This window comes from Psittacula echo (genome assembly GCF_963264785.1).
Source record: "Psittacula echo genome assembly, chromosome: 9".
In the NCBI taxonomy this organism is placed as follows: Eukaryota; Metazoa; Chordata; class Aves; order Psittaciformes; family Psittacidae; genus Psittacula; species Psittacula echo.
Genome location: NC_137745.1, coordinates 9,662,710 through 9,676,186, shown reverse-complemented (window position 1 = coordinate 9,676,186; position 13,477 = coordinate 9,662,710). Strand labels below are relative to the sequence as shown.

At 42.2% G+C, this 13,477-nt stretch overlaps 1 protein-coding gene across 1 annotated transcript in view; it reads left to right on the top strand.

Annotated features, from left to right (window-relative positions):
* The window catches only part of FOXP1 (forkhead box P1), a 342,476-nt gene that overhangs the window by 304,504 nt on the left and 24,495 nt on the right, over positions 1-13,477 (top strand). Inside the window, exons 10-11 of the mRNA XM_080625719.1 lie at positions 190-277; positions 6,285-6,368. Coding sequence (XP_080481845.1) covers positions 190-277; positions 6,285-6,368 — 172 coding nt within the window. The remainder of the gene's footprint in view (positions 1-189; positions 278-6,284; positions 6,369-13,477) is intronic.

Sequence of the window (13,477 nt, the reverse complement as noted above, 5' to 3'; positions counted from 1 at the left end):
TGAGTGATGGGAGGATATTCAGGCCGAAGCAGGACAGAGGCAAAAATAAACCTTAAAAATGAGCATAAAAATCTCAGCTATCGATGAAGACCTGCTGGATAACATTCAGATTGCTTATTCATCCTGGTAACTACTTTTTTCCTTTTTGTTTCTCCATTTCACTTAATGATTTTCTGTGTATTGTTACAGACATCTCAACAGTGAGCATGCGCTGGATGATAGAAGTACAGCCCAATGTAGAGTACAAATGCAGGTTGTACAGCAGTTAGAGCTACAGGTAAAATAAAATTTATTTTAATATTACCTCAGTATTAATCAAATCCAATTCTCGACAGCGATAAAAAATGAGTTCTGCTTTTCCCCCTATGATTGAAAACCAGCTTTCAAAACCTCCTTGTAGTAGTCTTAAAAACCCTCAACAGAAACTGCAGCTTCATTTCCTCTTTTCTAAACCATAACTTGAAAAGAAATAGGAAACTTAAACAGGCTGACTGATTGGAAATCCATCAGTACGTATCTAATGCTATTTATACTCACCCAGGGGGGTGGAGGGGGGTGAGCGGAATGTGGTCCCCATCACTTAGAGTTGTTGATACACGGGGGAAATGGTTGATGTTTATTTCAAAACGCTGCATGACCTGGCTTGTTTGGTGGTCTCTCATATACTAATACTCTCCATGTATTGTTATTACTACTATTATTTTTTTTTTGCCATTTGTAGCAAATAATTTTTTTTTTAAAGTGCCAAAAGGGGGATAAATGGGAATATATTGAATGTGATGCAAAGGTATAACCTGTTTGTGTAACTGCCTTTCCAAGTGTTTTTGAGTCCTTTCTGTCTCCCCGCACCTCGCTGCTCTGGCTGGGCGGCTTTGACAGTGTGTCTGTGTGTAGGCAAGAGGTTAGCAAAGAAGGAGAAATTAAAACAATGTTGTACATTATATAGTTACCAGCTATTGAAAAACCTATTTTGTATGCAAGACAGCAGCGTAGAGATATATGGAAAGCCTTGGGCTAAGTACAGAAGATAATTACATTTGGAATTTTACTGAGTTAAGTCATTTATAGCTTCAAATAGTTGGAGAGAAAAATCAGCAAAACCACACTTAAACTTCTTGTTGTTACTTTTCCAGATAAGCATTTAAAAAAATGCCTTTTATCTTCTTATCTTACAAATTACCCTTTTTCTTTCATAGATATTTCTTAAATTTTACTTTCAGGAACACGCTGGTCATGACACTCTGTCACTATTAGCTGAAGCAGTAGAAACTATTTTAATACAAGTTTTATAAAAATCAACTACCAGTCATAAATTATCAGAGTCTTGAAGAAAATATTATGAGAAAGGGTCTGTTATTTTAACAAGTTTCTCGGGAACTAGGGAGAAAAAATCTGCAGTCTTCCTGGTAAACTGAGATACGAGATAATTCTTTTACCAAGATGCAGTAATATTCAGGCTGAAGGTAAATCTAGATTTTCCAGTTCCAGTCAGCTTGAAAAGCATTAATCCTTCTCTCCTGCAGTCGCTGGGAATCACTGTGCCTGGAACTACAAGAGGATGCCCTGTGTTAACAGTTGGGCAGGACAGAGATGATACTTGGTTGTCACCAGTCCATAAGCTCTTGACAATATTTTGGAAAGATTTACCAGTGGTGCATTCTACTGATTGTCATAAGTGACTAATAGTTATAGCTTTCCACCCATTTAGTGCTAGGGAATACCTCAGCTTAGAGTCACTGCTTGGGATGGCAGCATAAGGTCTCCAGGACAAGAACATAATTTCAGAGTGGTGGAAGAGCCAGAGAGTTCTGGATTTGTTTTTAACAATCCTACTAGCACAGTAAATAGGATGAACTGGAGGCTTAATTTAGACAGGGATGTTGATAACAGAGTGAAACCATCTGTGCATTGGCCAGCATGATTAGGTAGAGGAGGAGAGGAGGAAGGTGGTCCTGCTTCTGAAATGTGCCTGTAACTCCTCTCTTCTCCCTTTTCTTTCATCCTCTGTATCGGTCCTCTGATAATTTAAAAAGAAAAATAATCTGCCTAAATATGTACGAGGATTTGGCCTCCAGTACCTAGTTTGTCTGGCTGTGACCTGGTTTTGCTCAGAACCATCATAAAGCAGAAGTTTGGCCCAACAGCAGGGTTTTTAGTGACGTGGTCTGCAGCACTCAACATGTTGTAGCAGGAGCAGTTGGACTAAGACCATTGATCTGATACTCCTGCAATGGAGCAGTTACCAATGGGGTGGTGACAAGCCCTCTGACCAACTGTTTGAGTTTGGTGAGCTAGATAGAAGAAGGACCCATAGCCTTTCCCATTTGACACACAGTGCTCAGCACTGGTAAGAAGCTTTGCCTTCTAGTGGAGCTGTGAAATATCACATGCTATTCAGGGTCCAGCACCATGGCAAGATCTGAGTGCTGCACCATTTCATGCACAGCTCCCTCAAGACAGGAGTAGAATTTACCACTCCTTCCACCTGAGGGATGCATTTAAGGTATTGAGTATGGTGGACCCAAATGCAAGCCTTTCTTTTCTTTATGCTCTTATTTCTTTTATGCACAATAGTTTTAGCAGTGCCATTGACTTAGATAAGTGCAGTATCTTTTAAGGAAAGTAATTTTTACAGCAGCTTTTTTGGAAAAAGACAAAACAAACAAAAACCCAGAAAACAAAACAGGTCAGATCTGGTTTGTGTTTGTTTGCAAATGTCCCTTTGCGGAAGTATCTCGAAGCTTTGGGCTCAGCATTTCCATCACAAACACTTAAAATATCACAGACAAGGTAGAGATCTTCTCATATTTCACTTTGTTTAAACTATCTTGACATGATCATTTGTTGTCTTTATAAATAGTGAGAATTGGGCTGCTGGGTAAAACACAAACACAGGAACATATCTCTATCCTTAGCTAGTTCTTAGCAGCACCACCTTTGAGTGAAGAACATCCCAGGATGGCAACAAGGCTATGCTAAGTTTTAAAAAGTGTCTCCTCATGGGAGAAAATGAAGACAGCTGGCCATTTTCAGTGTATAAAAACACTGTTTGGGCCTGTTTTCATAAAGCATCCGCTGACTCTTGAAGTGGATCCTAAACCTTTCTAGTGCACAGCCCAACTAGGCACATAATGGAAGGAAAGAAGCTGTGTCTTGGTTGTCTCTTGCGTTGTCCATGACCGGCTTCCTTCTCCTTTGTCCTTGGTCTGTCTAGAATCCTGCTGCTGAAGTGATCTCTGTTCTCATTGTTCTGGCCATGTTGCTCTTTATGAATGCCCCTCACTGGGTTTCTGTTTTCACATTCCTGGTTCTTGCTGTTATTTTCTTTCTTCCTGTGTTATTTCTCCATCATCTGTGCCTAATGCCTCCCCCTCTTGCTCCTCGGTTACCAGACTCCTGTTCTGCCCCCTTACCTTGAGTCCCTTCTGGCCTCCGCTTTCTGTGCCTTCCCTCTCCTGCCATTTCTACCTGTGTAGGTTTAGGATTTAACCTCTCTGGGGCAAGGCATGTGTCTCGGTGTCCAAGTTTGCAAAGCATGTACCTTTCTCTGGATGTGTTTCCTGTTGAGCCACCATCAGGCATCTGCATCATGGTTGTACCCCACAGAGGTGAGGGAAACTTCTCAAAATCAGGCGTATCATGAAGAACTGGGTGGCCGTCTGAAAACTCCCACCATGCAGAGCTTTCCAAATGGATATAGGAAGAAAGAATGAGGCTGCAGATGGGACTGTGTTCTAGTCTTCAAACCCCCTCTGCAGAGCAGATCCTTACGTATATGGCAGCATAGTCCTTGCCCAAGAACACTATCAGTAGATAAAGAGCATTTTCATGCATGTATACTAGTAATCCCCATTTCTGGAGCATCTGGACTCCAGTAAGAGCCACCAGTAAGAATTTGCTGCCATCGGTGACCACACAAGCCTTCATGGCTTCTTTTGTATGACCCTGTTGACCAGAGGGGGCTACTAGTGACATTCTAGTTTTATATCACTACTTCTTCCTGACCTAAGGGAAAAACAGTTTAAAGAAATTCTTCAGATTTTTTTACTTCTCTTCAGTGCTTTGAAACTGAGAGACCTCTATTTTTCATAATTTAAACTCCTGCCTAACTGGGTGAGTGTTTGAATTCCTAGACTATGACAAAATGCTAGCATGTGTCTGCCTGAAATGTCGAGAGGATCTTTAATAACCTCCGTCCACCAGAAACGGCGTTAAAAGCCTTGCTAAGATGATGAGTGAAAACACTGCAAACAAGGACCCCAGCCGCTCAGAGGGAGGTGCACCGCTCTGTTTGGCTGCAGGGGCCCGGAGGAAGCGCGGCAGGGTGTGCCCGGGGCTGCCCGGGTGCCTTCCCTCCTGCCGCCGCACTGGTGCAGGCAGGAAGCTTTCAGGTGCCTGCCTTCTATTTATTTTGGCTAGAAGATGTTGTTCTCTGCAGTAGCCTGCAGACCAGAATTTAATGCACAGATGACCCCGCCAAGCAGCCCGGTGCGCCCAGCAACTGCTGCAGATGAGACGTTGCACAACAGAGCTGCACTGAGAGCACAGCTATTTCTTGAGTTTAATTTGTTTTGTGTGAAGCACGGCAGCTGAGGGGTGAGACCTCTCCTTTCTCTGAAGAGGTCCTCAGAGGACTCTCAGAGGGAGAAGTTCCTGCTGCAGTGCTATGATAAGAGCCCATCGCTGCTCTTTGGCTCTTCTGTGAAGTCCAGTGCAGATCTGGTGATGAGATTGCAGGTCTGCTGTGAGTGTCAGGTTCTCTCTCTTGCCATTGACAGTTTTGCCCAAGAAAAGAGCAGCTGTTAGAAAAGCCCAGTGATTTCGCTTTTGCACTTCCAGAGCATGCAGTGGTCACACCATTTTTTCCTATATTTAATTCCTGTCTTGGAAACCCATGTGCCAAGTTTTATTTCACAGCGCCTTTCTGGCACAGTCAGAAGCCCCTTGCCTTGCGAACAGCAACACAACCTTGACCCTAAGGATACAAATGGGGATTTATGACAACGTCTCCTTTTATATACACTTAGCCCAACTTTGTTGTTACAAACAGCTGATGGTGATAAGGTGGGCAGGTTGTTTAAAGTGTTGCTGGAATGCACGCACAGTTCTCCTCTTGGCACTGGGAATCTGGCTTGTCTAAAGCAAAAAGTCTGCAAAAGTTGTCATGTGTGAGAACCTGGTCCAAGTCCTGCTGGACACAGGAGCTTTTACATTGGGCATATGGGTTAATAACACCCCTTTTTTTCATTAGTATTATTTCTTAATATTTTTCCACCATATTTTTTTTTTTTAAAGCAGCTGGAAAAAGTCGTGTTGCACATACAAAAAAATGGTTCCTAAAAATAATGAAATTTAGTCTGTCCAGTGCATTGAAATTCATTAGGATGCCTTCCTGGCTAAGGATGTGTATGGTGTGATCCCAAGGCAGCAGCTGTGGCTTGGTGCAAATCTCAGCCATAAAGTAGAAGAGACATCCAGAGCAGGAGCTTTGCCGCAGCTCTTGGGCATGATGTGACCCATGAGAAAGGGTGAAAGTATTGGTCCTGTGGCTTTGGGTGCCCTGAGATGAGTGCTCTGAGGTGATTTCTGTACGCTGTTAGCCCTTCCCATCCTGCTGCCTGCAGGTGTATGCCAAAGGGATGCTGGCAACCCACCCTGCTGCTCCTGCCCATGCTCAGGGTGCCCCTGCTCAGGTTCCCAGCCTGGCTGCCCTGGGATGACCCACTGAGGGGCTGTGCCACCTTCTCAAGTAAAAGCAAGATGCTTTCAAGAGCTGAGCCTGCCTGCCATGCCCCATGGAAGTGCCTCATGTGGTTTAACCACTGCTGTCTCTGCATTGGCTGCGCATGCCACAAGACCTGAAGGTGCCATAAAAGCCGTGGTCGATTTGTGCCGCTTGTTTTCTGGTCTGAAAGGAGGCAAAGGCATCTCAGAGTTGCTGCCTCACTTGCTTTCTGCTGTGCCTCCTGAGCTGGAGTGGGGCTGGTTAATAAACATGATTCACTGTTGTCTTTTAGCTGTCAGGGCTAGAGTGAAGCTCTTGGTGCCAGCAGGTCTAGGTCTTCTCACTGGAGGGCTAATGCATTTTGCTTTGGGAAATAGTGACACCCAGCACCATGCGTTAGCTTTACCTCATGAATAGACCATATACAATTTCCAAACTACTCAGCAATAAAACTCTTCTGTCTCATGCCTTGGTGCCAGCTGTTTAATTAGGAATAAGCAGAGACTGGGTTTTATTTGTGCAAATAACAGAGAATATTTCTTTTCCCCCCTCCTTTCAGCTTGCAAAAGATAAAGAGCGCCTGCAAGCCATGATGACACACCTGCATGTGAAGTCAACTGAACCAAAAGCCACCCCTCAGCCTGTAAGTACCGAACTGTGCCAAAAGCAAATAAAACCTCACAACAAACTTCTTTCCTGTTCCCCACTGGGGCACATGATGCAAAGCGTGGACTGCTTCAGAGCTGGTCATGGTGATGAGATGCAAAGTGCTGCTTTGCAGAAGGCACTGCCATGGGCACCTGGGTTTCCTCATCCCCTTCTCTTCAGGGAGTTTGAAAGAAGTTTTGCTTTAAAGCTGACGCATTGAGCTTTTTTCTGGCCTTACGTAGTAGCCTGTAAGTTGCTTTGCATCAGTCCAACTTGTATGAAATCTTAGGAAGTGTTAGGAAGGAGATGTAATTAAATTATATTTAGTATATTTATTCTGCTTTCTCCCTGTCTGACAGACATTTACAGTAGAAGAGACTCTAGCTGCATGTTTTGATGTTAATCGCGGTTAACCAGTATCAGGTTTTATACTGTTGAAACTGAGAAGGGAAACCTTCTCCGCCCCAGATTGCCCTTTAAAAAAAGAGGGTGCTGGGGAAGCAAGTAGCTCTGCAGCCCAAGAAAACCCTTGGGTAGCCCCAAACCCAGACAGACCCACCATCTCATTCCCTGACCAGAATGACTCTTCTTCAGGTGTTGTTTTCTCCCAACCTCTTAATGCTGAAAATGTTCCTCAGAGCTTCCAATGATTATTCAAAATGGAGAGAGTGCTTTGCTTCCTGATTTTAAGATTTGTAAGATTTAAAGGTACACTGGCTTTATTTGATTTTGCTTTGAGTCATTGTGTGAAAATTAATTGAGCGTTGACAATCTATAGTTAGTACTAGCAATTTTAATCAATATGCAATGATGCAGCATAATGACAAAGTATTGGTTTATCTGTTTTGACTGATTTTTTTTCTATAAATAAAGCAAACACACACCCATATATGTGTGATTTATGGTGATGGAAATAAAAAGGAGTCAGACTATTAACCCAGCAAATATGGTAGCCTGCCAAGATGCAGTTGGTAGACAAAATTAATGTCTGAAACAGAACACATTACAGAGATAGAGAACATAAAATCATTAAACACTTCGCGCACACATTTTTACTAGAAAAGGATTTCTCAGTTTCCATGTAGTTTGAAATAAATGGCTGCAGAAGTGCATAGGGAGGCTACTAGACAGAAAATTGCAGGCTGTTCAGCAACACTGGAGCAGATGTCAAAGTCAACCGGAAATTTCGGTGCCTTCTTGGAGAGAGTTGAGTGGTAGGTATAAACCCTTCCATTTAAGCTGTTGAGATGCCTAAAATTGCTTGATCCAGTGGATAGCAGCCCTCTAGAGTAGAAACTACTTACGGTGTCTATAAAAATAGCATTTTTCTAGTTCCTCGCATCCATCTCAGCCTGAATGCAAATGCTTCAGCGCATTGTTGGCAAAGTATGTAGACCCAACAGAATGGGGAGGAGGTTTGGTTTCTATAGCTCTTACTGGATTAAAAATTAAAACAGCGGAATAATCTGGAAGTCTCAAAGCACTCTGCCTTGAGGCCTTTCATAACAGCGGTGCCCCTCAGGAGGAAGGATTAAAAACTAAAGGGAGGCAATCATAAGGAGATGAGCAGTGTTTGGCAAGGCAGCTCGTGATCGATGCTCAGCCGTGGAGGGCAGGGAGCTTTCGCGGGTGTTGTAGGCTATGGAGATACCAGGCGGTGTCGCCAGGAAGATTACTGTTAACAGCTAATAAACAGGGAGAAGCATTGGGGAAAAAAGTGAACGCAGGGGGAAAAGGGCTGTCTTGATTAGTATTAAAAATGTTTTACATTCTGGAAAATTATAGCTTTGTTGGGGACCTCCTACTAAATTTATTTTTAACTGCTCTATTGAAAATTCTGTACCACTAGTCAACATTATCTCTCAGTTGCTCAGCACAGTGTTTCTTTATTAAAAGAAATAGGCATGAATATTTTTGACTGAAAAATTAATAGCTTTTGAATTCATACACAGCAGGTTTTCTTTTGCAAAGAAGTCCAATATCGCTGCACAGCACTTCTATAACCATTTATTTAGAGTCCAAGTCAAACCTTTGACAGCTAGAGCAGTGTTACAAGCCAACATAAAGAACTCCAAGATGTAAACCAACAATAGGCAGTCTGTGTGAGGTTTGCCATTGTCAAATACATAGATTGTTTGGATTAGTTTATGTAAATGTACTGTTGTATTACCCTTTGGAAAAAAAATGATCACATTTGTGTATGAAAAGTGGTTTCGTTCACAGGCAGCATTATAAATTCCTTATCCTTTAACTTACATGTTAGAAGTAAAAATTGGTGCCTGACAGGCCTATATTGTGTGGCACTCTGTTGTTGGATTGAAACTGCCTTCTTTTCATTTATTGAAATATAGAAAAATTTATTATAGATACCATCTGATAAATCAGAAATTATTAAAATATGTATAGGTGAAGCATTTGAAAATTAATTATAAAATGTAGAAGTATAGTGTTTTGCATAAATTGTGCTTTCCTAGTGAAAAAAATACACAGGCATTGCATAGACTGTGCTAGACCCTAGTCCTTTTAACTCAGTGGGATAGGACTTTGGTAAAAAGATCTGATGACCATTATTGCAGTGCAAAGTATTCTTTACATCCAGTAATTAATTTTTTTCTGCCAACATAACTAATGCAAGGTGTACATTAGAATTAATATATTACAGTACATCAGTGATTTTAAAGGAAAGAGCGCCTGCAAATCCAAACATGGCAGTGAACTGGGATTTAAAATTACAGCCTTTTCATGACTGAGGAAATGTTTTTACTCTGCTTAAAGGATCTTAATGCTTGTTTCTAAACTATTTTGTTACTGGCAGGTAAAATTGGTGACTGAGTGTCCATGTTAACATCATGCTGTTTGTAATCCACGCTGACCATTAGTTGTCTTTGCCTTTTGGGCTTCAGGCAGTAGCTGAACAGCTGGGTTTGGACCAGGTAGATCACAGCCTGGTTCTTGATGGTTGTGCATCGGTTCAGAACTTGCTCAGCTTCAGAGAGGCAGTTGCGTGTACCAGAATAGCCATGCCCATCCATCCCGTTTGGGTGGCTTTTAGCTCCTTGCAGTAATTTTAACCTTGGGAAGGGTGGTGGAGTGGTCCATGCATTTCACTACACCAGTCCACCAAGACATCTGTTCAAGAGAACTCTTTAGTCCTGTTAAAGCCGATGAGATTTTAGCATGTTTTTACATAGTGTAGTGGTGGATGGCCTAAATTGCTGTGAGGTAGGTGTGGACATCACTGGTGATATCTGGTGTACTGCAAAGGGCAGTTCTTCTCTGCTTCTGAAGAGCTGCTGGGAAGGGGAGAGCACATCAGGAGCTGCAGTGCTCAGGGCCACCTTCAAAAATGTCCAGCTTCATAATTAAAGTACCCAGTGGTGCAGCACTTTAAAAGGAAGTGGAAGTGTCTCACAGCTCGGAACAGGCAAAGTTGTTCCCAGTTACTGCTACAAGTGTTGTTTTGGTGATACTAAAGGGCCTGAATATAGCAAGAACAAAGCTCTCTGTGTAGCAATAGGCTGTGACATTTTTGTATGGTGATCTTTTTTTTTTCAAGGTAAAACCCAAAAAAACCCTACCAAAACCACAATACAAAAGCCAGAATGATTTCTTAAGAATTGTCATTCTGGTTTTGCTATTAAGATACCTTCCCCTACATGCTATTTTCATTGGTGTTAGAGATCAGCATAATAGGTTGAGATGGAAATGTGCTTTCTTTTGGGGGATTAACATATGTTGAAGTTCATAGGAAGGGAAGGAAAAGGAAAAAGCATCAAGCAACAAGTAATTCTGCATAGTGGGTGCTATAGCTGTCTTTTAAAATAGACAGAAAACTTGGAGAGAAACTTTCGGCACTTTAAATAAGATGCACTGTTAAATATCCCTTCTTCTATGTATTTTTTTACCCTAACCATAGCAGTTATGATTGTTTTGAAATACTGTTTTTAGCAACTGTAATAACAAAGCATTAAAAAAAAAAAGTCTTTTAACTGTTGAGGTAATGACTGAGCATTTTAGCTGCTGCAGCCGGACTTTATAGTTTGAAAAAATAACGATACGCAGCAATAAAGAGAGATTCTCAAGCACAACAAAAGCTGTTTTTATATACTGGTTTTCATTAAGTCTCACTCCTCAGCTTTGGTTTCCTTAGTATTCCTGCCAATAACAACACCTGCTAAGTGATTGCTGCCTGCCAGGCTCCGCATCTAATACGCTAATGTGTCCAGGCTGAAATGGGAGAGGAAGACACAGCATTTAACAAAGTTTCAGGCCCAGTGTTAGCTTTCTGTCCCACCCTGGGTGTCAAGAAAAGGAATCTCTGCTCCGGAGTGTTGCAGGCCCCAAAAATGAGTACGGATAAATCCTCAGTCCCAGCTGGGACCAGAGCAGCAGCATCTATTTCAGAGGAGTCACTGACCCGCAGCAGTGGGTATGGCACCACCATCATATTAGAAACATATATATATATACACACACACATATACACATATATATACATGCACATATATAAAATTACTTTTTTTTTCTCTTCTAAAAGAGTTTCAGGGGCTTTTTTACGTGCAGCCACCATTGTCATGCAAAATATTTACACAAAAAGAAATCAGATTTATCCCTAGTGAGAGAGCCGCTTACTGGAAATCTGTTTTACAGGGTGAAGGAGAAGGTTAGCTTTCTGTCTTGTTTATATCTAAAGAAAATAAAGATACTCAGTCTTCACCTTTAATAGGAAGACATGCCTATTTCTTAAAAGAGTTAATAATAAAATCCTAAGCAGGATATTGAACGCTAAAACAGCAACAGTATTTGTGATTAAGTTAAAACAGTATGAGGAAATTGTCAAAACTCAGAACTGAACGAAGCACCCAACGAGGTTCAGTGACTGAATGTGCAGAATTTTAGGACCTAAAACTGTTGTGGCCTTTGGTGGTTTTCCTGTTGGTGTTTTTTTATTTCTTGGTGTTTGGGGGGGTTTTGGTTCATGTGATTGCTTTTTTTTTTTTTTTTCCATTAAAGGCTGGAGGAAATCCTCCCCCATCCCCAGTACAAACATTACGAAATCATTTAACCCTTTGGTGCAGGGGCTCTGCTCTCCAGTGTACTTGGAGAGTGCCCCATGTTGTGCCTTACTGCAGTACAAGAGTTCCTGCTCGTTGGAGTGCTCACTCCGTGACTTAGGCTCCCTTCCCCTCTGCCAGCAATGCTACCTCATCCAAAAATTGCAGTATGTGGGAAACAGGCTGCACACAAAATACCAACATGATCAACTTTTTTAATCATAGTAGCTTGTTTTAAAATAGAAAATGCAAACAGGGAGAAACTGTGTCAAGTTTCCGTCAGGAAAAGAAACCCTCCCAGGCTGGTCCCTCCCTGATCTTTGCCCTGCACAATCATCCGTGGCCGCTTTCACGTTTCTAATTGATGCCAATATTAAGATTTAATAGTTTACCCTTTGGATTAATAATTCAAGATGGCAACAAAACCAACACCATTCATAATTTGTTATTCTGCTCTAATTCACAACCGATTTTTCAGCCTTTGCGCTATAGAACAACAAAGGAAGCAGCGGCGAAGGTCTGCGGAAGGAGCGCAGCCCTCTCCTCCCTTACCCTAGCTCGTGTTTTGGTAACAGCACAGGCAGGGATGAACCCCGGCTGGAAGAGGAGAGTGTCATCAAATAAAACACAGAAAAAGGAAAAACTTTGTTAGCGATCGACAAGGTCGTGTTTCATTAACTTGTTGGTTCAGGCTCGCAAATGGTCGTCGGAGGTGAAACGCAGCAGACTCGCTGCGTTCCAGCTTTTTGTTCTCTCCTTCCTCACAGACTGCAGTCATGTTTAATTTGGAAACTGGGCTCCTTTGGCAAATTAGCAATTAGAACAATTTTGTGGGAATATGTATATGTGTCATTAGGTTTCCTGCAAATTAATAGCAAGAGCAGAGGTCAGGCAGAAATTTTCCACTTGACTGCAGCTCCTCTGTTGAGATTTGGCACTTTGTTTTGGAACGGCCACAGCTGCTCAAAGCCACAGTCTTCCTTTAGGAACTGTCTTTTAATTAGTTTACCTCATAGCCATTATTACAAATATTACTGCCTCCCCTCCTTGAAATAAAATTACTGTTTCTACAAAATATTCCGGTGACATCTTGCACCACTGCACATTGATGGTGGGGTCACTTGGATGCAGCGTTTAATCATTAGATCACCTCCATAAGCATCTCCTAATTAGAGTCCTTACAATACAATTTTATCTGGTAATTAGCTGAGATTGGCTGCTTCCTCTGTAGCTTATTAGTGGCAGCCCAGCAGTGGGTGTGAATCACAGTGTCATTTGTCAAGCCTGTTAAAGCCCCCCCTCCTTTGCTCGTCCTCTTCTGTGTTTATTCCTACTTGCTACCTATGCTAAAAAGCCTAAAGAAATTTAACTCAATTCAGATTCTTTAAGCAGGGAACAGTGACCTTTGTGGATCCTTTCTCGCAGTTCCCTAGTAGAAACAGATTAAATGTTAAGTTTTTACACACTAAAATAGGAAGGGGACTCTTTTGAAATGGAGTAGTTGGAGCCATAATGATGAAGCACGAGCAGTGATCTTTGCAACAGGAGGGCCCGGCTGCCGAGCCTGCACTGGAGACGGGCACTTAAAATTGATGCAGATTTGCTCGCAGTTATTGGACTGTTAAAATGTCCATTTAGAAACTGAGATAAAATACAGTAGATTTAACTTCATGGTGAGACCTGTCAGTTGTACTATAATTATCGTCACTGGTCCTTTTATCATATGTAATAGATGGATAACAGGGAGACATTACTATATACATGTCCCTAATCAGTGTCCTTAAATCATGCCAGTCAACAATCGGACCGGGCGGCACGTGGCGGCATTGCTGGCCCCGTGGGGTCTGGGCAGGCGTGCTTACCTCCACACTACAGTAGCGGTTCACACTGGTGTGGGAGTCTCTGGGAAATCAATACCCATATTTCACCGCCTTTCACCATCCCTAGCTGAGTTCATGCTCTCCAGCTTTGCCATACAGTGTTAAGTGTTTCCTGCTGGAAGGCAAAGCATTGGTTGTAAGCCCCTGCCCAGGGGTGGGGTGTTTGCAGG